The 24,742-nt window shown below is 40.6% G+C and overlaps 2 protein-coding genes across 3 annotated transcripts in view; one reads left to right on the top strand and one right to left on the bottom strand.

Moving 5' to 3' along the window:
* arhgef25b (Rho guanine nucleotide exchange factor 25b) overlaps positions 1–2,626 on the top strand; it is a 28,109-nt gene extending 25,483 nt beyond the window's left edge. For both annotated transcript variants that reach the window (XM_088005573.1, XM_014976917.2), the window contains one exon: positions 1,881–2,626. In XM_088005573.1, the coding sequence (XP_087861699.1) occupies positions 1,881–1,985 (105 nt within the window). In that variant the 3' untranslated portion in view covers positions 1,986–2,626. The remainder of the gene's footprint in view (positions 1–1,880) is intronic.
* A 1,230-nt stretch (positions 2,627–3,856) lies between these two features.
* Positions 3,857–24,417, bottom strand: LOC106909689 (beta-1,4 N-acetylgalactosaminyltransferase 1-like). The gene is made up of 10 exons (XM_088005576.1): positions 24,134–24,417; positions 23,868–24,044; positions 10,538–10,644; positions 8,465–8,502; positions 8,199–8,379; positions 6,657–6,749; positions 6,379–6,566; positions 6,161–6,301; positions 5,841–6,063; positions 3,857–5,562 (listed from the first exon to the last, which is right to left on the bottom strand). Exons 1-10 carry the CDS (start codon positions 24,346–24,348, stop codon positions 5,345–5,347), a joined length of 1,581 nt encoding a protein of 526 aa, XP_087861702.1. The 5' UTR covers positions 24,349–24,417; the 3' UTR covers positions 3,857–5,344.
* Positions 24,418–24,742: the final 325 nt, after the last annotated feature.

Genomic DNA, 24,742 nt, shown 5'->3' with positions numbered 1-24,742 from the left:
GCATCACTTAACACAATAACCAAAGTGTTTAATATAAGTTTTTGTTTTGTTTTTTTTGTGTTAAATGTCTGATGAATACAAAGTCAGTGATAATTTTTTTACAAAAAATAGCTGATTGCTCACAGAGAAGGTTGAGTGGAAGGAAAAAATCTGGCTAAAAGACCAGTTGTATTCCATCTTTGGAGTCCACATCCACTCCTTTACATTCAGATTTTGATGTGTTTTCCTCTTGCCTTATTGTTTATTGTTTGTTTGAAAAAAATATGTTAAGGGCTCAAAAAGTGCTGGAGACACTTCAGTCACCTGTGTTGTGTAAAAGAGCGTCTTGATCACAACAAAAATGTTATGGTTTAACTGAATAGTGACTCCATTTCAACGGGGCCTTAGCAGCAGATTGTCCAAGACACATCAGCTTAATACGTGTGGGTCTTGGTCCTCTGAGATTTTGAAACAGGATTGGCCTAATGCCACGGCTGCAACCTCGTCCCGTCCACCCCACAGGCTGGCAAACCTCCAAGTAAATCAATTTAATGCTCTTAGCAGACCACCACTGCTCTGTTTGCAGCCAAAAACTATCTAATCAAACAGCAGAGATGGACGATATGCAACAAGGCTCATGGCAGAAGAGCCAAGCAGCTTCTGCTTCTTACCAGCAATGATACTGTCAGGATTGAAGATCCTGACTGGATGGATAACTAAAGCTGCAGTTCTTCAAGAAGTTGCAGCTCGATCTTTCACAGTAAGAACCGAAGGAGGACAAATCATCAGAAGTAACAGACGCAGCTTGCTTAAAACACAGGAAACTGTTAAAGAAACTCATGGAGCAGAAGACACATCTGGAGAAAATAATAAATCAGTTTCTCCATCCAAATCTATCATTCCATCTTCTTCAAACACCAACGTAGAGCTCCCTCGTGAACATGTTTTAAGAAGATCTGAAAGACACTGAACTTGTGATGTTTTTGTTTTTTTTAAAGGTGGAATATTATTCTGTTTGAAATATTATGTTTGTCTACATTTACCAGTGGTTGAAGTGTTGATTAAATTTCTACTTTAAATAAGAACTATTTATTTTTAAAGTATAGATTGTTGTACTTTTTTTTTAAAAAAGGAGAATGTACTGATAAAACTGTTGTCAGTTTTAGCCACTAGGTGTCGGTAATGTCCTTAGTCACATGGTGAAGCGCATGCTGTGTGGCAAAGAGAATTAAAACAGTGTTGCAAAACGGCTTCCCATTCTTTCTCCACAGAAACACAACAGTCTGGTTTTCCCATAGGATGCAGAGAAGTGCGTTCACTTCCAAATTGCGCAGATAGGCTAGTTGAAAAAACCTCAGTAGCAACATGAATGGCTTCACCCTGAAATGAGGTTGTTCAAATTCGCTTTGAATTTGAACAATCAGGCAAAATGCCTGTCGAGACCCCAGGGTTGTCTCAATGCAGTGTGAAGGGGCCATAAATAATAATTGGGCAGTAAATGCATCCGAATCAGATCCTCTGCTAAACGATAATGGCGACTCAAAGAGTCTCTTCATTTTAATTGCATGAAATTCAGCCTCTTGGAAAGATATCTACACTCTGAGACTCATTTGGATCCTGGTTCCCTCTGGGCAATATGTAATTAACGAGGCAGACGTGATTAAAACGGGAACAAGCCGGGACCGCAGTGGATGTTTCCTTATCTATCAGATGGACATGGAGCTGATTTCTGACCACACAAACCAGGTCTCACGTAAATTGTTGTCGATTTTGCAAAATAGTTTGTTTAGTTAGTCTAAAAAAAAAAAAAAAAAAAAATCCAGTTCTATTTATTAAATAAAGCAAATCTTGGAAAGCAACATCTCTTACGGATGTTTTTGTGTTTGTAAATTTCCTCTCAGGGTGTGGGTGCCAGTTTCCAGACGATTGCGTTTTGTGATGGAGCGTCCTACCCAGCGCATCGTCCGAACAGCTTGGATCAGCTAAAGGAGAGCGAGCAGCACTGACCATCATGAAGGCATGAACTCATTTCACCTGTCTGGAGTCAGAGGTTCCCTCACTGATGCACATCGGATGGCCAGATAAACCTTATAAAATAATCCATGACTGAATGTCTGAGTTTATGTGCTGATGCCACATATAAACATACACAGTTGATCAAAATGGTAGCAATGACTGAAATTTTGAAAATGTTTCATTTCACTGCAGAGACTTCTTTCATGTTCCTTGATGTACATGTTTAATCTTCTCTCTTGTTTTTCACTGGGTATTTTAATGACGTTAACCTTCATCCCTCTGAACCAACAGATAAAATTCCCGAGTTGCGATCACAGCTCTGTGTCACATATCTGTAACCTGCAGTTTATGTCTCGGATCAAATCCATATGTGCATTCCCCACAGATTAGCAAATAGTGTGTGTTTTCCGTTCAGTGGACTATTTTTGCCCTCCCATTGTGAGTGTTATCTGGAATAAGCACATTTGGAAACTCTCACAGTGGTGTAATCAAGCCGAAAGAGGAAAAAGGGAACAAAGATTATAATGAGGCGATCTTCTGTCACTGTCACTTTGTTAATAGATTGTGTGGGATCATAACAGTATGTTACTGTATGTTGTGTCCCGATTAAAAAAAAGGTATAAAACAGAAATGTTGTTCAATGTTGTTTCTTTTTTTTAAATTTAACTTCCTGTTTTTGCTTCTTGTTTAAATTTAAAATGTTTGACATTTTCTGCAGTCTTTCAGTAATCTTTATCTGATTAAATCACCTGGATTCAGTGCCATACTCCACTCTTTCCCATGTGAAAACTCAGTGACTCTCATTATTCTTTGTTAGTTTTGGTACACTGTGCTCCATGTCTTGTTCATGCCATTTCCCCTGTTGCTTATTAATTACTTGACTTCTGAAGGCGACTCGTTGCACTGGATTTTATTTAAGAGTGTCAGAGTTAAGGGGCCTGAATCCAAAAGCATGGTTTCAGTTTTTCAATTTTTCAGTTTTTCAGTTTTTGTTTTGTAGAAAAAGACATGAATCATTTTTCTTCCAATTCACAATTGCGCTGTTCTTTGTGTTGGTTTTTCACATAAAATCTCAATCAAATACATTAAAAGCAATCATAGTAATGGGTCACAATGTAAATAAGTTTGAACACAATATTTTTACAAAGCAGTTTGGTTTGAAATCGTTTAAAACACATAGTTTAGCCGTTGTGCCCTTGTTTTATTTTCACTGATCTCTGAAACAAAATAAACTCTGTTAATTTCAGAGGTAACATCCAAGGAGGATGACATGGACATTTCTTCATGAACGATATGGGGTTTTTGTTTTGTTTTTCTGGTGCCTTCGGATACCAGATATTCTGCTCTGAATTTTCTGGATGTTTGTATGTTTGCACCGCCCTCTACTGGAGAAAAAAGGATTGCGTTTAATTCAAGTCTAAGGACTGGGTGCCACATTTTCTAGTGCCAAAATCCTTATATCATGAACAAATTGAAAACCTGTCTATTGAGATGATTAAAGAGGTAAATAATTCATACTTTAGTGTGAAGTAAAACTCAGTTTTTCTGCTGCTTAGATGTTTTTATGCTTCACATTAATCTTCACTCATGGCTGTTTTTTGTCTACAGCTTTTAAAAACAACCAGTGGTTCTTCCCTCAGAAATGACTTCCTTTCTGCTCAGAGAGCCTGTTTGCCGTCTCCAGTCCCCGAGGCTCTTTTCTCATTTACACTGTTTTAGTGTCAGACCAACACTCATTAACTCACACTGCCTCTGTATGATTCTGCAAGGCTGCAAACACAAAATGCTTTTTAAAAAATAGCTCTTTTACCATCATAAAAGAACATCACAATGATACATTAATTGAATGTCCACTAATTAATTTTGCATGATTTTTTATTTTATTTAGTAGCGCTTTCCAGAGGCCAGTAACAGCTTAATCCAGAAGCAGCAATGAGATACCAACATTAAATCAGTGGAATGTAAGGTAAAATCAACTGTAACACACATTTCTCTACTTCTGAAACTGAGAGCACTAAAAGGAGACTTTGAGAGACGCAGGATGGAATTGGAGTCCCAGTACCGGCCCGATGATGAAGGAAGAGTCCCAGCAGAATGTGGCTCACAGAACTGACTGATGAAGGTCTGATGAGCCTTTACTGGGATCTCCCAGTAAGACAGTTGTCAGATGTAAGTCAGTTGACTGGTTGGAAGGAAAGCCAGAGTCCCTCTTCTCTGCAGTGGACCTTAAGGGTTCTTGACCTGGGAACAATTAGTCTGAGTAGGAGCAGTCTGCACAGTCTGCTCCTACCATCATCATCAGCGGTTTCAGTTTCTCCCTTGGTCTGACCACTTGATTCTCGAGCAACACACTCCTTTCCTTGGTTTCTCTTTTGCCTGGGTTCATGCCTCTCACGCTCTGTTTGATCATTCTTGCTCTCCTTTCAGTTTCTCATTTTCATAGCCTTTCCCCTAAACTCTGACACTTCACACCATTAAGAGTCACATCCTTCATTAAACTCTGATCATCTTCAACTGAGGTTACCTGCTTTTTCTGATTACAAACACATTAAACATGATAATTGTTAATAAATCTCTCCCTGTTAGGATGAAACAGTGCAAAAAGAATTATATATATTGAATACAAAGACATATCTTTCGGATCACACTTCTCAGAACATCTGACAGTAAAACACCCAAAATGATCAGTGATTTTACCCCAGCAACAGTTTTTGTAAAGAGAATACCCCGAACAAATCATCACACAATAATCTTCCCCAAGAATCTCTTCAGTTCTTCCCTCTGTAGCTGCAGGTGTAAAGTCTGTTTTCCTGAGTTGATGCACAAAATAACCCCCTACTTGTAGGAACCAACCCTCCACCTGGATTCATAGACGTCCCTGTGCTCACACTGTTCTTCAGCAAACAGTTATGTATCATAAAACACTTAAATAAGTGTATGAGTATATTAACCCTTGTGTTTAAAAATGGGGTCCAACCGACCCCACACACGTAAAACTTGTATAATTTGCCACAGCCCTCTACGTTTGCCTCAGTCTTTGCACACACAAGGGTTAAGGCCTTCTAAAAGCCACGTAAAGTGGCAGAAAAAATAAAAAGAAGAAGAAATCCTTCAAATGCAATAGGCCTTCACAACGCTTTAGCTGATCGGGCCTAAAAAGAAGACTGTCTAAGTGAAACCATCCCATTAATCCTCTCTTGAGGTTTTTACAGAACTGCCTCAAAGGCAGATAACAGCAGAGCAAACCAAGCCGCCACAAGTTTTATCTGCCAGTGCAGGGTGGAGAAAAACATCTTTGCAGATTCAGGAAGAACAGACAAACCTTCAGAGACCAGGAGAGATGTCAATGCTAATTACGAGTCTGGCAATGCAAGCGGTTTTTGAAGTACATGAGGCCGTATTTTATATTTTGGGAGTCAGAGAAGGTCGAAGGGTGGCGAAACTTGTTGTACATATTCTCGTTGTAGGTCTGCTTGGCCGGTGGTTGATGGACTTTGGGTTGGTGATTGATGGTGACGTCATCGCAGGAGCCAACATAGAGCGATCCAAGGCCGTCGATGAAAAACTCTAAACAATATATATACACAAGAGAACTCAGAATATCAAAAGATTCATCACTTTGACTTGTCTTTTCAAGCCAAAATGATGTCAAATCAAGTGAAATATATGTGATATTATTGAAAAGATAAAGTAGGTCACTTTAATCTCTACAAAATTACAGTGAACTCTACTTTTAGTCAGCATCGTGTCTTGGGATGTCATTTAAATTATTCAGAAATGCATAAAAGTCACATGCTTTGCTGATTCAATAAGAAATCTGTTCTCAGTGCTTTTACTGTACTCACCAATGTGAGCTAACCTACTGAGGAGGGGGTCAAAGCCGACCTGCCGGAGTTTATCTGTGTGAGCCATGAAGAAGTTAGTGACCCCATCCGTCACAACACAGTGAGGAAATTCCTCAATTACATGATGAAATCCTCTTCTGATGTGCAAGCAGTCTCCGTCATCCTCTCCTGGCTCGATGGAGATGGTTTGTCTGAAGGTACCACTACCTACTACACCCCCAACCTACAAAGACACAAACATGGAAAACATGGAGTTAAATCTCTGAGATAAAACTTTATAGACTCATTTTGAGCTACGATTTATCTTCCAGGGCACCAACCAGATCCAGAGTGGTCCTCTCTAAAACGTCTACAAGCTTCTCCAGCTTGGTATTTGCAGTGAAGAGGAAGTCATCGTCCACCCAAAGCACATATTTGGTCGTGGCCTGGGAAATGGCCAGGTTTCGTCCAGCAAACCAACCCTACGACACAAGAGGTTTGAGCTTTAGAGACTCAGAGAGAATTAGCTGCAAGAGCAGAGAAAGACCAGCCTGCTTACCTTCCCAAAAGGCATAATGTACTGCTCGATGTAAGGCCCAGAAATGGTTTTTGGGTTATCGCTATCATCAGCAATTACTATCATGACTGTGGGATAGTATTTTCTGATGCTGTCAATAAGGTTTTGAAGCTTTTCATAACGCAGGAAGGTCTTTGTCACTATGGTTACAAACTTGCTGACGTTGTACTCTGCAGAGGACAGACAGATTTTATGGTTAACACTCTTCCTGCAGAAACCACTGGTTTGGTTGTGACAGATAAAAGATGATGCTTCTGTACCTTCCTTAGGTCCAGTGTCGTAAAGTTTTGGAGTTACTCCATGACGGATCTTGATGGTGAAGGCAGCTTGATGACCTTCTGTCTTAAGCTCCACTAAGGGACACAACAAAAATGCGATTCGTTTCCTCTCTACAGACTCTACAAACAGAAAACTGTAAAACAGCTGAAACACTTAGTGCCTTTAAATCTCGACTTAAAATCCACCTGTTTAGACTTGCTTATGGAACATAAACAATGACTGGGATTTGAATCCCAACCTGGATTCAATCGCTAGGGAGAAAAGGGGTTGGAGTTCCCCCCGCCCCCCGCTGTTTCTTTTTTTTTTTCTGCCGATTTGAAGAGCAGAACTTCGACTTGGTGGGAAATTTAATATTTTTGATTGTTTATTCAATATTGCATTACTCTGTGTTTTTGTGTTTAATGATGTAAAGCACTTTGAAATGCGTTGTTGCTGAAATGTACTGTACAAATAAAATTTTATTTGATTTACAGACAGATCTATTTCGGAAAGTAATGACCCCTTTAAGTGCCATATCAGGGGGAGCGCGGGAAGCAGTATGGATGAATGGAAAAAACAAAACAACAATGAACGCTATGCGCTGAGGGGGGTGTTTGAGTGGATGGAGGAGTATAACAGGGAGTATAACAGGAAGTCTCTAAGAATTTCCCGAGAACCCCGCCACCCTCCTAACACACATCGTATAACAGGAAGTTTAGTTTGGGTAAATTTTACTTCTCTATTGATTCCAATCATCCAAATTAGTGTGACCGTTCTGTTGGACTGAAACTAGCAACTTCTCCAAGATCAATTCCATCCTGCTACTGAGCTACAGCTGGCCTACGAATTTCAGTAAGAATCACGTCCAACTTGCGCTTCTGTCCCACAGCAAGCCAGTCTGAGTGTTCACTAGTCGGCCCAACCCATCACAAATTTGTTGATAAGCTACGTATCCGCCAACTCCAAACAGCAGAAATCCTGTTATCATGAATCCAAATAAATCCAGGAAGTATGTGCCTGCAGGACATGTTGGCTCTCCTGTGCCCAGTTTTCACCTTGAGAAAATTTGATCACCTGCATTGAGAAACCAGTTGACCAGATCCACAAATTGTAGATTCAGAGGATGTGCAAAGAGAGGCTCCAAAAAGGCAGCGCAGAAACAGAGCAAGCAGAGCAACATCATTTTTGTAGCCATAAAATTGTGTCTGGAATATTTCAGTCTGAATATTCAACCACTTTTGATGTCAGAAAGAGTACAGCAGTTGTTAGTTGTCTGGTAAACATAGTTCATAATTTTAATTTGATTTGAAACTATTATAGAAGAATAATGTTAGTCTGATTTTCATTTTAAAACTAGCTCAGATCTGTTCTGACTAAAACATCACAATCAGGAAAAAAGAAAACATGGTGATGGTTATTTATACACCAGCGAATATCAAGGATCAAACCATCTTAGGATAGCTACATTGTCTGCAAACTGAAAGGGGATTTTAAATAAATATAAAAATGGAGAATCCCCCCTTCTAAATGTGAAGAGGTCTTACCTGTGTCTGCAGTGTTGGGATGATATTTTGTGTTTGTGTAGGTGACAAACTGCAGCTGTCGGTTCAAGTTCAGCAGCAAACTGCTGGTCAGACTCATATGCATCCCTCCATCACCTTCTATTTCCACTTCCTCCACTTCTGCTTCTACGTTTAGTGTTCCTAGTGTGGCAGTGATGCTTATCTGCAGCAGGATGGAAAACAAAATGGAAAAAGTGACAGAAATCCACAAATCTGGACGGCAGAAAATAAAACAGGAGGATACTCACTGTGTAATGGTCTCTGGAAAGGTCGTGTAAGGCCAAGCCTGAAACAATAAGGACCGTTAGTTATTTTAGGCTGACTTGCAGGAGTTTGCAGTTTTTCAAAACTTTGTACATGCTGCTTTGGGAAATTTCTCAGTCAGTTGTAAAGATTACTTCACTCAAACTATGCAAAATTGTATTCATGAGGAAGAAACTGTGTCCACGTAATTGTGGGTTTTGTTGGGTGGAGATGCTCTGTGCTCTATGTTTGTTTTTGGATCGTATTTGAATACCAACATGGATCAACTAAGGACGAGGAAGGTTTCTCCTGTGTGGGATTATTTTGATCTTATTATGGAATATAATTTTGATCATTTTTCTTTTGGATTATTCAAATTCCTTTCCATGGGATATTTGAGTTAGTTTACATGGATTAACTTTTATGAATATTGTAGGTGAAAAATGTAGGATTTGCTCCCAGGTTTTGTCTTTTTGTAACCGGAGCTCTTCCACAATGCTGAGGCATCAACGTCCGGCATGAAGGGGACGAATCGGTTAACACCCGTGATAAACCCTGGTGTTAATCAGTGATTGGCCAGAAAGCAGGCGATTGAATTGGCCGTTCAGCTCACCCATCTGCTCCCGGTTCAGGTTTGTCATGATTGTTAATTGTTTTTATTTGTATTCTCATGTTCTTGCAAATCACCCTAATTACAATGAAATAGTTTGCCCCAAAGCTGTTACAGCAGCTGATTCTAAATAAAAACATGTGATTGAACATCGTTCTGTTTCCAGTCTTTATTGAATTTGCCTGCAATGACTGCTTAAATCCAGCAGATGTCACTGTAAGTGACATGGCAACACAGTTTCAACACACAGTCGACAGTTTGGGAAATGTGCCAGACACCCAGAGGATTCATCTGCCCATCAATATTGAAAAGTTACAATAATCTTTAGACTGAGGTTTTTGAAAAAAACAACAACAATTATTTCTTCATACCTTCATACTATTGATTCAGACTTTTTTTTTTTTTCAATAATCAACCAGGATTTATTGAGGTCTTACACAGCTTAGTCCTCCTACTTTGTTTGCTTTGGTTGTAAATCTTGATAGATGCAATACTCCTGAGTTGATCATCTAGCACTGCTCCAGTTTTCTCCTAGCAGCTCAGGGAATTTTTATTAATATACCATCAATGTGTCATCATCATAATATTTCTTGAAATATGAGCGATAAGATTTAAAGATGCACCATCCTGTTGTCCTGTCTCATCATTACTTACCTGTATTTCAGGAAACTTATCTACTGACATTACACACACACAGACTAGTGGTAAAATGGATGGACTAGCAAAGGACGAATGAACAGAACAATGCATGAACACCCAGATGGATGGATAGACAGGTTTTGCTTTTAGTAACCATCTCTATACATTGAGACTAGTGGTGCACCGATTTATCAGCCAGTTGATTTCCCTGATTTTGGGAAATCGGTGATTGGCCGATTTTTACATGTGGAGCCGATCTTATCCACTGATTTTATCTACCTCTGCAAAGGTATTTAATTCAATGACTGTCTTCTGCCCTGCTGTGTGAGCCTTTGACTAACTGACCGGCCCACCAGATCAGGTCTATATGTTTACAATTAACAATAGTCACCACATTGTTGGCAACTCATCAACTTTCTTGCTATATTTAGCAACATTTAAGACAAAACAAATTGGTGTCAGACAAAATCGGAATTGGCAAGTCATGATTTTTAACAGATCAGTAATTGGTGATCGGCAGGAAACAATCGGTGCAGCTCTAACTGAGACCACAGAGATGGTCTCAGTTATTGCCAAGGAGATAATTCGCCTCTTTCTCTGCATAATGCATGACTTGCGATATTGGCTCTTATGTGGTAATCTCTTGTTGCAGATTACCAGTCATATTGGTTTAGAGTTTTGGAGCTCCCTTTTGAAATCTGGAAACTGGACTGATAATACTTTAAAAGACTAAATGAAAGTCAGACTTCTTGAATCCAAATATCTAAAAAATGAGAAATGACTCAAGACTTTTACACAACGTGAGTAAATATGTCAGGTAAAGTAATACCTGGGATGATGATTGTTTTCAGGGGCCGTACTTCCACCCCCTGTGTTGGATACTGCAGGGGATTGTTGGCCTTGGCAATTATGAGCGTGTCTGCAGCCGTCTTGGATCTGATGAGAAAGGTTTTTTACCAGAACAATGTAAAAACCAATCATATAATCTTAAAAAGATTATATGATCTGCTCTACCTCAATACCAGCTGGATAGTGCATGGTATTGAGGTAGAGCAGCTGCCTATTAGTCTTGACGCAGCTGTCTGGGTTTGGTTCCTGATTCTGGGACCATTGCTGCATGGTTTCCCCCCTCTTCTCTGTATCTATTTCCTCTCTGATCTGTTGTAAATAAACCCCACTGAAAAACTCAACTGACACTGCAAAATATAGCATCTGTGGTGAATAGGTGTAGCTCTGGATCACGTGGTGTTGGTAGTGATTGTAAGATTACCTGTTGCTCATCTGGTGACTTTAGTGAGAGGGTGATGGGGGAAGTCTACTTTTGGTTGACTGCTTTAAGCGTAAATATTTTTTGTTTTTGATCACTGTTGAAACCTGCGGAGCTATTTTTATGCTGCTCTGGGACATGGACACAGTGTTAAAATGGTTACTTTCAGACTCATGTCGCTATATCGAATTTGTGGGCACCCATGTGGCTCAGGTTCAAGACCTAACAGATCCACAGTCTTGGCGGTATGTAGATTCAGCCAACAATGCAGTTGACAACATCACTCAAGACCTAGAGGCATTGTCTGAGACGAACAGATGGAGCCAAGGCTCCTTTCTTACCGAGGAACCCTCAGAACTATGAAAATCAGCCTTTCGTGGTACAACTTCGACTACCACATTCCCCACCCAGAATCTGAGACCTACATAGGCTGGCAGGAACTGTTTGATTCCGCTGTGCGGAGGCTACAAGCTGCAGTTGGGAAGGATTTAAATTTGACTGCCAAAGACTATCACAAAGTGGAGAGAAATTGTCAGTAAGCTACAAACTGATAGCTTCCCTGATGAGATCAAACATCTTATGCTCGGTAAGCCGGTTGCCACCAACAGTCAACAGCGTGCTTCAGCACCACAGTTGTAAGAAGCAGAAGAAATCAGGATAGGTGGCAGACTGAGGCACACAAGTGATCTAGATGTAGCCGGGTGGTAAATTTTGGTTAAATAATTGCACTGTTTCAAAGTGTTGGTTTTCTTTTATTGTTACAGTAGCAATGCTATTAAGTGATTTTGTTTCAGTTATGTAATTTTATTTCCTATGTGTATGTTTTTCACATTTAAATATGTTCAGGTAGTTGGTCTCAGGTGCTGCACATTTTGACCACCAGAGAGCAGTGTTTCAAAGTGATTACTGTTTCCCAAAACGGGGCAGGAAATGCATTTTGTTCTCTTCCGGTGTTGCTATGCTACGTGATGAACTTGGACGGGAACCGTATGTGATTTATCTGCAGGTCATAGTTTCAGCAGAAAATCGGTAAATGTATACATCACTTGTTGAAATATGTTTGTATGTTCTCATTCATGTGATAAGCAGTCAGTATTTTAATAAAATGGTGTATTTCTGAAACGGATGGTTCAGGGAGCCTGTCTGTGCGGTGCAGGGCGGCCATTTACTGCACGTGAAAATAAGATGCCCGATCATCGGTGTTCTCCAGTATTAAGAGTAAACTGAGACATTACTGTCAAATGTAAGTGTTGATAAAATAAGTCATATCACAACTCCATGCGCTCTAAATCAGTGTGGTCTAATGCAGCTCTCTCTATTTTGTTTGTGCAGCCAGAGGCCACTGCCGTATTTCTATTTCTTCTCTTTGACATATTGTATTTTCTTTTGAGATCTGCCACATTTCATGAATATTTACCAAATGTTTAGGTACATCTATGTTCTGATTTTTGAACAATAGTAAGGAACAAGACAGCTTTGTTCAGTCTGTTCCCACTGATTAAATATACTGCACACTAAGAACCCCAGTTATTGTGTCCTGTGAGGCTAAGTATTCCCCGGGCTACATGGAGTTTGGAGCAGTACATCCAATTGTTCTAGATCCGCACCACCCATTCACCAGACTGCTGATACAGGATTATGACCGACGTTTGTGACATCCCGGTCCTCAATGGCTGTTTGCCAACATTCGCTGAAGCTTTTGGATACTGCGAAGCCGAGAAGCAGTTTGACATCATCAGTCCAAATGCCCACATTGCAGACGGTGGAAGGCCACCCTTACTTATCCCCAAATGGCTGACTTACCAGCAGCCCATCTCCATCTCTTTAAGCATGTTTTCTACTCCACTGAGACACAGTTTCGGACCATTCTGTCAAAATTGGACAGTGCACTGAGAAAAGATAAGACATCATCTTTAAGTGTTTAACAACCAGGACTTTACACCTTGACATTCTCACCCACCTTAATGTCGACTCCTTCCTCGTTGCTACATATAGGGGGTTGTAGTAACCATAGGTATGTGGTCCAACTTAGCTGAGGTATATGGAAAACTATAAAATATGCACACATATATATATATATATTTGTGTGTGTGTTTATTATTCTTTCCTTAATACTCTAATTTCTGTCTTTAAACAAACAAAAAAATGGAATACTTTTTGTAGTGATATTATTATTATAATGTTTTAATAATAAAAGAAACTTTAGTTACTGCACCTATGACTGTTGGGGAAGTGGGGTTTTTTGGTCTTTGTGTCTGTTGTCTGCTGCTTCCTTCATCATCCACCAGATGGTGCCAAGAGGCTGCTCCTACCTGGAGGGCGCTGGCTGTTTGATGCAGCACACCTGTGATCAATCCACCCTGGACATCTAGACCAGTGTTTCCCAGCCCTGGTCCTCAGTGCACACTGACCTGCATGTTTTAGATGTTCCCCTGCTTCAGCACACATGATTTCAATTGATGGCTGATTAACAGGGTTTTGCTGAACTGCAATAATCTGAATGGGGTGTGTTGAAGCAGGGGGACATCTAAAACATGCAGGTCAGTGTGCCTTGAGGACCAGGGTTGGGAAACGCTGATCTAGAAGCACATGAGGACCGGGCTGCCAGCACTTAACGAATAACTGAGTGTTTGCCAGTTATGGTGTTTCCTTGTGGCACCTTGGATTTTACCCACTGTGTAGCCCAAATTTCTGGCATTATGGGTTCCCTCATGATGCTGTGGATCTTACCCACTGGTTACCCAAGTCCATCTCCTTCTCGGATGAAGTTTCTCTGACAGTTTCTCGTTTCACGGGTGGCTATCGGACCGCTCCTCCCCCTTCCTCACAAAAACTTGCCTGTCTGCCCTCCACTGTTGTGGACGTGGGTCAAAAGACTTGAACCCAACATGACACTGAGAGAAAATATCACCATCCCCCCTTAGTTCTGGATTGCAATGGTGCCATTACTCATTATTTAAAATAAGATATTATAAATAAATGTGCCACAGTTTCAAGCAATAGAATTAGAACATGGACTATGCATGCATTATATGTAATACATACTATATATATAGTAATATAATATAGTATATGATATATATACATTTCCATCAATTATATGAGGAATAAGAAATGAGACATGAAAAGCAACATGATCAACTTTAATAAAAAAACATTTACAATGTACATATATTAAAATATCGGAGTCCGCAACTGAGAAATGTTCTTTTTTTTTCTTTAAGAAACTTAAGCAAAAGGCATTAAACAAATGAAAGAGCTTCACTGAAGAATACAACACTTAAGTGAACAAACAACCAGGGTTGTTAAACAAATACAAGCGAAAAGTCACATATTTTTCTGAAAGCCTTTTTCATTGGTCAAGTCGTATATTGATTCTATATATTGGGAAAGATAACACTATTTAAAACGCAAGTTAAAGCAAAGTTCACTCTGGATCAGTTTCTTCAGCCCAAAACTACCGGAGTGAGACGGATGGTAAATAAAGGAGCCTCCCTGAGTTATTTCCATGGAATCACTTATGTATTCAGCTTGAAAGAGCGAGTTTATGGGAACGAGTGAGCAGACCAGAGCCAGACAGCAACTGATCCGCCTGAACACACTGCTGTAAACACCATTCTATTTGAGCTCTTCATGTGAAGCATGCAAAAGTAATAAAACTAAATAACACGGAGACCTTAAGGAAAACGGCCATATTTTTCTAAAAGCAACAACTTTTAACCTGGTGTCAGAGTTCTAGCTGAACTAGAACTCTGACACCAGAGTGTCTGCCCTACTTTTAAAGCTGTGGGGCTTGTTGTGCTTTTTCATGCTTCGGAAGCAAAAAGCCTGAACAGTAACCTCCCTCATTCCTTGGTCTCTAACGACAATAAACACACTTGAAAATAGATACAAAATAAGGTAAAAAGGTTGTCCGTTAGAATGGATTAAAATGTTTAGATACTTAAATAGCACATTTTTATAAGAAAAATGTCCGAAAATATTGCCTACTAGCATTAGCTAAAGTTAATGTTAGCCACAAAGTTTAAGAAAGTAAAACTCACCTTCATGTCTGCGAATGTATAAAGAGGCGAACATCTTTTTTCCAGCTTACTTGTTGGGGCTTCAGATCGATGTACATCATTAATTGTTACCTTGGCCAAGTCCTGAAAGCACCGAGTGCAAAATGCCATTTTCAATAGACCGGAAGTGACCGAGCTGCTTATCCCCGAACGAGGAAGCTGATGTGCAAGGAGCCCGTTGGGATATTATGCCCATTATGCGCACATTATGCGCATAATGGGCATAATATCCCAACTTCAGAAGATGTGCTTTTAACTTAACAGAGTTCTGTGGTTCCTCCTGTCAGTATGAGAGTCAGGGTGAGGAGGCGCCATGTTAGGAAGAGAAGTGGAAACTGCAGGATCTTCAGAACAAACAGGTCATGATGCTAGGCTACTGATTATTCGTCTGTCTGGACACAGGATTAATATAACCAGTTTAAAAGCTAATGTACCGAAGTTACGGCACAGGGGTGACGTTACACACCTGTGCCAAAATGGTGGAACTAGTCACTGTTTTTACAGTGACTAGTATAAACAGTGAAACTGTTTATACCTCCCCCCCATAGCTCCGCGCCTGAGTGGAACTGTTTATACACCTGCAAGAGAGGGGAGCAGCTGTCTGCTGTAAAGAATCAATGGGTGCACTAATCAGATTCGTTTTCCTAGAACAATCTAAAACACGACTTAATCAGTTAATAAATAGCTTTTCCTCCCATTTCATATGGTTTCTGAACTGTTCGTGCTTTGCTAGAGCAGGGGCGCAATATGTCGATCGCGTAAGGTTTTGAGTCGATCTCGACATTAGGTGACAAACTGAACGCCGCCAGGAGGCTGAGACCCGCACGTCCTCCTCTGACTCCTTATCAAAACGTTCGTAACTTTATTAAAGAACAGAAAAAAAAAATCAACCACCGCTGTGTTAAGGGAGCGCTTATTAATTATCGCAAAATAAATATCAAGCCTGAAAACCTGATATCGTAACGGACTGAATGTTTTTAACATAATCTCTGCTCGGCTCGAGGAGGTTGCAAACCGAGGTTGCCACGGCAACGTGTGTGCTTAAATGACAGAGAGAAAGTAAAAAGGTGCGAGTGGTTTTGAGTTGATCTCCTGTTCGGGTTGTTTTACCTTTGTTTATCTTTGCTATGGCGCTTTACAACGCTGTAATTTCTGAAAGTCCAATAAACGACAAACATGGATGAATTACCTCGTTCATCTGTGAGAATAGGTCACAACAAACGTCAAACATGGTAAATATGTTTCATTAATATTTAACAAACAAATTCTACCACGATAATTATGTGAAATTAAATTAATTGTCTAATATTTTAAAAAAAAATGTTTGGTCCTCTCTGGCATCTCGCTTTGAGCTAAGAGTCTGAGAGGCTTTTCCTCTATCAAACTTTTTTTTTTCCCCCTCTGGAACCTGTTGGAGGAAAAATATCCCAACTTCATGTGCTTTTAACCTAACAGAGTTCTGTGGTTCCTCCTGTCAGTATGAGAGTCAGGGTGAGGAGGCGCCATGTTAGGAAGAGAAGTGGAAACTGCAGGATCTTCAGAACAAACAGGTCATGATGCTAGGCTACTGATTATTCGTCTGTCTGGACACAGGATTAATATAACCAGTTTAAAAGCTAAAATTAATGGTTATATGCCAGACATGGAAAACTGGGATGCACTCCATGCCATGATGTTCAGAATTTAGGTCTCATGGCATCTGTGTCATGACTGCATCTGTGTCAACATTGCAGTCAGTGGGTTGAGGGAAATACAGCTTTATTTTGTAGCAATTCAAGAGCTACCCAGCTTTTATCGCTTTGCAAAAATTTAATCAGCACAGAAACTCAAAAGCACACAAAGAAGCATATATATATATATATATATATATATATATATATATATATATATATATATATATATATATATATATATATATGCTTCTTTGTGTGCTTTTGAGTTTATATATATATATATATATATATATATATATATATATATATATATATATATATATATATATATATATTCACAAGAGAGAATGAAGCCAGGAGGATTAACCGGCTCTTCTCCACCCAACCAGCTAAAGTGTACTCTCAATGGCAGGGTACTAACAACAGAGCAGACCCACCAAGGCTGGAGACTGAACAATACTGGAAAGGCATATGGGAAAGGGAGGCGTCCCACAACAGCAATGCACAGTGGCTAACCTCTCTACGAGAGGACCACAGCAACCTCCCTGAACAAGCCCCGGTAACCATCACTGTGGCAGATGTCCAAGAAAGAGTCTCGGGTATGAAAAACTGGACAGCACCAGGGCCTGGCATGATCCATGCCTACTGGCTAAAGAAACTCACTGCCCTCCATGAGCGACTGGCAGCTCAACTGAACCCGACACACCAACCTGTGCACCGCTTGGATTGATTACAAGAAAGCCTATGACTCAATGCCACATACCTGGATCATTGAATGCTTAGAGATGTACAACATCAATAGGACTATAAGAGCCTTCATTGCAAACTCGATGGGGCTGTGGAAAACCACCCTTGAAGCCAACTGCAAACCACTTGCACAAGTGTCCATCAAATGTGGCATATACCAAGGAGATGCTCTGTCCCCACTGCTGTTCTGCATAGGCCTGAACCCCCTTAGCCAAATCATCAACAAGACTGGCTACGGATACCGACTCAAGAATGGGGCCACAATCAGTCACCTCCTCTACATGGATGACATCAAGCTGTACGCTAAGAGTGAGCGAGACATCGACTCACTGATCCACACCACCAGGATCTACAGCACTGACATTGGGATGTCATTCGGACTAGAGAAGTGTGGCCGGATGGTTACAAAGAGAGGAAAGGTCGTCCGCACAGAAGGGGTCTCACTCCCAGAGGGAACGATAGCAGACATAGAGCACAGATACAAGTACCTGGGAATACCACAAGCAAATGGCAACCTCGATGAGGTCACAAGGAAAGGAGCCACAGCCAAATACCTCCAACGAATAAGGCAAGTCCTGAGAAGCCAGCTCAATGGCAAGAACAAGATCCGTGCAATAAACAGCTATGCCTTACCAGTAATCAGATACCCTGCCGGAATAATTAGCTGGCCAATGGAAGAGATAAAGGCCACGGACGTTAAGACTCGGAAGCTACTAACCATGCATGGAGGGTTCCACCCCAAATCCAGCACCCTGAGACTGTACACAAGCCGTAAGGAAGGAGGCAGAGGACTAGTGAGTGTGAGAGCCACTGTCCAGGATGAAACATCCAAGATCCATAAATACATCAAGGACAAAGCCTCAATGGACGATGTGCTCAACGAATGTCTCAGGCAATGGGGAACAGAGGACGAGGTGCTGGAGGAACCATCATGGGAAGACAAGCCCCTACATGGGATGTACCACCGACAAATAACTGAAGTGGCTGATATCAGGAAATCCTACCAATGGCTGGAGAAAGCTGGACTCAAGGACAGCACAGAGGCCCTCGTCCTGGCCGCCCAGGAACAGGCCCTAAACACCAGAGCAATAGAGGCTCAGATCTACCACACCAGACAAGACCCAAGGTGTAGGTTGTGCAAGGAGGCCTCTGAGACAGTCCAGCACATAACAGCAGGGTGCAAGATGCTGGCAGGGAAAGCATACATGGAACGACATAACCAAGTGGCGGGCATAGTGTACAGGAACATCTGTGCCGAATATGGACTGGAAGCCCTGAGGTCAAAATGGGGAACACCCCCAAAGGTGGTGGAGAATGACCGAGCTAAGATCCTGTGGGACTTCCAGATCCAAACAGACAAGATGGTAATGGCGAACCAACCGGACATTGTGGTGGTGGATAAAGAACAGAGGAAAGCCGTTGTGGTGGATGTAGCAATACCAAGTGACCACAACATCAGGAAAAAGGAGCATGAGAAACTGGAGAAATACCAGGGCCTCAGAGAGGAACTGGAGAAGGCCTGGAAGGTGAAGACCACAGTGGTGCCTGTGGTCATCGGGGCCCTCGGGGCAGTCACCCCCAAACTGGAGCAGTGGCTCAAACAGATCCCAGGAACAACATCAGACATCTCAGTCCAGAAATGTGCAGTTCTAGGCACAGCCAAGATACTGCGCAGAACCCTCAAGCTCCCAGGCCTCTGGTAGAGGACCCGAGCTCAGAGGATGAAAGAGACCACCCGCGGAGGGTGAGAAGGGAATTTTTTTTATTTTTTTATATATATATATATGGCTGAAACGATTCCTCGAATGATTCGAGTACCTCGATTACTAAAATTCCTCGAGGAAAATTTACCTGCCTCGAAGCTTCGTTAATTTATGTTTTATTAGTTAGCGCACGGTGTTCCGGCCGGGACTTCATTTGCGTTGCGCGGAGCTCTCACTTCCGCCTCTGAGTTGTTGACAAAAGCTAAGTCTCAGCGGCATAAAGTCCAATCTTCAAGATTGGCCCGTGGGGATTTTATTGATTGATGATAATGCCCGACTTTTTATCGTTTTTGGGGAACCAATAAGCATCCTTAAAATGACTGGGGGAATGCCTGGAGTACGGCAGCATTTCTCCTCCGGGGCTGCTGGTTGAAAGCGAACGGCGGGAAGAGCGCTGAGGTTAGCGGATAGACTGAACAGGGCGGGCGGCTGAGTAGCTGATGCTTACCGTTTAAATGTAGCTTTACCGACGAACCGCACAATAAATTTCATATCCCGGTCTGAAGAAACGGGTGGCGGAGCGCATCGTACATGGCTGGTAGATGAGTTTCTGAGTGTGACCAGTGAAGGTGTCGTAAATATCCCGTATTGCTTCCCCCCATGTTCGTCCCCCGGTCTAACGGTTCGTCAGTCCGCTGGTCTATTTCCTCCCCTCCACCCCATCTTACGTTCGTTCATTCGCCCTCTCCTCCCACTCCAGGCGACATTTCCCGTATTTTCAAACCCAAAGCATGACAGGTTAGGTGGCAAGGTGAGTTTAATTAATCTATTAAACTCACTGAAGATGAATACATAAACTAAAAGCTGGATTGCCTCTTTGTTATTAAATTCAATATAATTTCAGATTTTTCTATAACTTTTCTTCTGGTTAACAGAAAGTGAGCTATTATTGTTACAGGTTAGTTTTCTAAACTTCAAAAAAGCAACTGTTAGGGATGCTCAAATATGAAAAATTGGACTGATATTGATATCTGATAGTAACACCGGTATTAAGCCAGATTTACCAATATTTCATTTTATAATTTTTTTTTATCCGATTACTCGATTAATCGTAAGAATAATCGATAGATTACTTGATTACTCAAATATTCGTTTACAACAGCCCTAAATATATATATATATATATATATATATATATATATATATATATATACTTTTGTCATAGTACTCCCATGAATTTAAAACTACTTTCATCCTGTTTATACAGCAGTACAAGACGTTTTATTTTTTGTGTAGCTAAAGAGTACAACTACAACAAAACAAATGATTTTAAATGTACAGTAAAGGTATTTTTATTGTGTATTTTTTTTTAATCAATTTTAATGTGTATTTTTTGCCATCTTGGAAATATGGCAAAGTTGAGAAAGCTCTGTCGCAAAAAAGAGAAAAGAATAAAACCAGTTTTCAAAAGCATTGAAATAATTTTTGTTTCACTCTTCACTTCTAATCTACGTGTGATTAGAATTTTCTGTATAAGTCATGGCAAAACACATATCTGCAACAATGACTTAGGAAAGCAAAAATATAGCTGATAGCGAAAATTCAACCTGGAAGACTCCATCACCTCCGTTCGCCCATCGGACCTCAGCTCTGGACCTCACCCGGCGTGTCCAATCATCAATCAAGCTCTGCATAAAAGGATCCACACCGAAGCGTCAGCCGCTTCCCAGCTGCGTTCAACCCACCACCGCCCCTTCTCCACCCACATCCTTCGGCTCTCCAGGATGGCACCCTTTCCAGACCTCCACCACCAGTGTCGGGCCCTGGGGGAGAGCATCCCTACTCGGTTATCGGGATGTTCATCGAGTTCACATCAAATCTCAGCTCAGATCAGCTGCCGGGGCCGAGCTGTCATTGCTGTCATTAAATCTCTTAATTGTTCCTTTTTCTTCGTCTGAGTCTTTCCAGATTGAAATACCTTTATTGTACATTTAAAATAATTTGTTTTGTTTTACTTTTTAGCAGCACAAATGCCTAAACAGTGACTAATCCCACCGTTTTGGATGTCTATAGCACCAAAATATCAGAAATAATGCTCTTATATTTAATGATTAATTAAATATCAGCGCATTTAACTAATAATTCGCTAGATGCAAAACAGATTTTCACCCTTTTTTTTACCTTATTGAAACAGCTATTATAGCAAGGACATTTATTTTTTAAATATTTTTTTTAATTGGATTGATACATGTGTAATCTGGTTGTATTTCTCTTTTGTTATAGTTACACAAAATGTCTTTCTTTTGGGTATTTGTATTGTTTCATACCTGACTGAAACACCTCTGTCATTGTTTTAACCGTGCTACTTTAAGATCAGAAGCCTCTCTCTTTTTTCTTTAATTTCTTCTTCTGTGGTATTGTCTTTAAATTGTTTGCGCCCGTTAGACCCTCCCGTTTTGTCATGTTGTCCTGTGGGAGAGCTGTGTGCTGTTTATTTTTAATCTAAATACATTCAGTTTGTTTATAGATCTATTAAGTTAATTTTTGTTACGTACTTTTGTTTTGTGCAGGACTTGGAGCGGGCAGCCTTTAACACGGTTGTTTTGTGTTTGTTATTCTCGTCAGTTCTTGCCAAAATAAATCGAGAAATTACCCATTTTAAAGACGAACCATGTCACGGCCTGATCACTCAATAACCAGCACAACGCAGAAAAGATCCGGTTACACTTGGTTCATACAGTCCCCTCTAAAAGTGTTGGAACAGAAAGTCAAATTCCTTTGTTTTTGTTCTTCACTGAAGACATTTGGATTTAACATCAAAAGATGAGCATGAGACAAGAGTTCAAAATAGCATCTTTTATTTCCTGGTTCTTACAAATAAATGTGTCAAACAACTCCGGACATGCCACCCTTTGTTTGCACAAGTGAACAAAACTATTGGAACGCGATTGCAGATGCTTCTTGTCAACTAGATGTTCCCTTTAATGTTGATTGTTCAAACATTAAAGTAAAGAATCCAGTAATGATTGAATAGATTTGGACCCATTTTTTTTTTTTTTTTTTTGTTTCTCCAACAAGACAACTAACAGTGAGTGGATAGAAATGTGGCACAAGGTAGAATGAACAAAACATGACTTATATTTTGGGGCGGTTTTTTTTATAGCAACCCTAACAATAAACCAAACTATTTGGTGCCGCTCACAATGCAGACAATTCTCCTCATTGTTCACCATGTCAGCCTTGTGTCCCACTCTTCTGTTCCTTGAGAAGGGCAATCAAATGTTAAAGCATATATGTAGACCAAAAACACAGACATACAAATGTGAATAAGCAAGCCACAAAGAACTATTTAAATTAACAGAGTCATATTTGCTTTAAATGCAAACAAACATGGTTATTAACAGACACAATAACTGGAATAACTGTGTAGGTTTAAATGCATAAACCTAAATACTTTGCTTTGTTTTAAACATGCAGTCATAAAAAAATGCCACCCAAGTTTTCTTCAAGTTTATTCTTCACTTTAATATCCAGTATGACTGTTTTCCATGACTTCATGACTATATGTAGCCAACTATAAAATATAATATAAACCAGGCAGACATACCCTCACACTGCTCACCTTAACGGCGTCGCTGTCTGGACACCAGCGGTGCTGAATGTCCGTCTGTGGATGTCCGGTGATGGAAAGATGGTCTCCAAATGCAGTTCTCTGAATGTTGCAGTTCCCTTATGAAGTACAACGAAGTCTGCACCTCATCGTTGCATCACAGCCGGTAGCTTCGGAGGACAATCGAAAGCCAACTTCAGCAGCCGCTTCATCCAAACTATGAAAAACCTGACGGCGGACCGCTGCGTCCAACGAGAGCCGCTTATTGAAACACACGGTCTGTCTGAGCGTCCACACGAAAAATAACAAACCCAGGAGCTGTAATATTATTTTTTAATAAAGTTTCTAAGCTCCAGCTCACTGATAAACTGAATCTCTGTTGAAGCAAAATAAAGTGTGATGCTAACCAACCAATAGGCTGAAGCCTGACGACGCCGTTCCTCATTTGCACCCCGGTAGACAGATGTCAGTGTCTGCAGGGTCCCTCCAAGGCGGTGTCCTTTCCCCGCTTCTTTACATTTTGTATACAGACGATTGTTGCAGCCGGCATGATAATGAGTTAATATTAAAATTTGCTGATGATTCGGTGATAGTTAGCCTTCTACATGATGATGAACAGGACGAGGTAGTGGGACTCGCACCTGATTGTTAGTGTTTGTAGCAACTGTCAGTGAAATACACTGCTGTACTCTTCCCATTATGTATTGATTTGTATTTGATGACCTTTTTGGAATGTTTTATTTATTTATTTTTAAAACTTTGATACTTTGCTTTTTAGTTTTTATGCTTTCTGTAACATCAATTGCCCATTTGAGACACAAATAAATCTGAATCTTAATCTAATGAGGGATGGCAACAACACATATAAAAGGAAATTAAAAAGGAGAAGAGGCAATGGCACATGAACAAATGCTTGTATAAGGAAATGGAAAAAAATAAATACATTTCTTTATGAAAATTCGTGTCAGGAATTGGAAAAATAAAATATGTGCATTTCTGCTTTCATTTTTAATCAAATCGGTCTTGGTCCTCCATGGACAAAGAAAATAAAAAGTGCCCTAATTTGTTTCCAGAATTGATTACAGCTTTCTGATTTACCTCTGTTGGAAAGCTTTGTACTCCTTGGCTCGTCTCATCTTCATTTTCCCCAGCTCAGAGGTGTTGGAGGCATTGTGCAGAGACTGAGCTGGCAACTTCGGGAACAGCAGCTGGTCAAAGTGCAGGGTTGCTACTGGTTTCTTAGCCTCACAAACGCACCCATCACGATCCAGCAAGCTGAGTGGACAACCAAAGACACAAATAATTAGATTAAAATTCACAGATGAGCTAAAATGAATTCATAATCTGAGGAATACAAGACTTACTCTGATACACCTTTCCTGATTTGAAAGGGGACGCTGCTCAGCCGTGGGTCCAGTTCTGGCAGCCTCTCCTCCAGGTGCCTTCCCACTGTTGACCCGAGCCGTTGCCATACGTCCACTTTGTTGTACGCCCGAATGGACCATAAGTGAAGCAGAAACAGTACCAACACCACAGACACCAGGAAGGCGAGAAGCACTGTTTTTCTCTGTGACCACATACTGAGACCTGTTGCACAAACCTCTTGCTAACTTGGGTGTTTCCCTAAAAGGATCTTATTCTGAGAACCTAGGGACCTATATTAGCAGGTGTAAATTGCTCTGCCTGTTCCTGACAGACAGGATTTTCTTCATGAAGCGTAACAAATAAAACATGACGTTGTTGATATAGAATGGAATGTTACACTTCATTTTCAGCTGAAAAAGGCTCTGAAACACAGTTAACAGTTTGAGAGGTAGTTCACGCTAAAAGAAAAACAAAAACAACAAACACGAACTTGACTCTGGATATCATGAACTGATGAGAAAGTTTTATGGTTCAAAACATGAAACCCAGCCGTTCTTTAGCCCCTGCTAAAGAACGGCTTGATGCACAAGGGGCATCAACATACCCTT

This window comes from Poecilia mexicana, unplaced genomic scaffold, assembly GCF_051168715.1.
Source record: "Poecilia mexicana isolate PSO_F unplaced genomic scaffold, ASM5116871v1 scaffold_5, whole genome shotgun sequence".
Lineage (NCBI taxonomy): Eukaryota > Metazoa > Chordata > Actinopteri > Cyprinodontiformes > Poeciliidae > Poecilia > Poecilia mexicana.
Note: the sequence above shows the minus strand (reverse complement) of the source record. Positions and strands in the feature narration are given on the sequence as shown.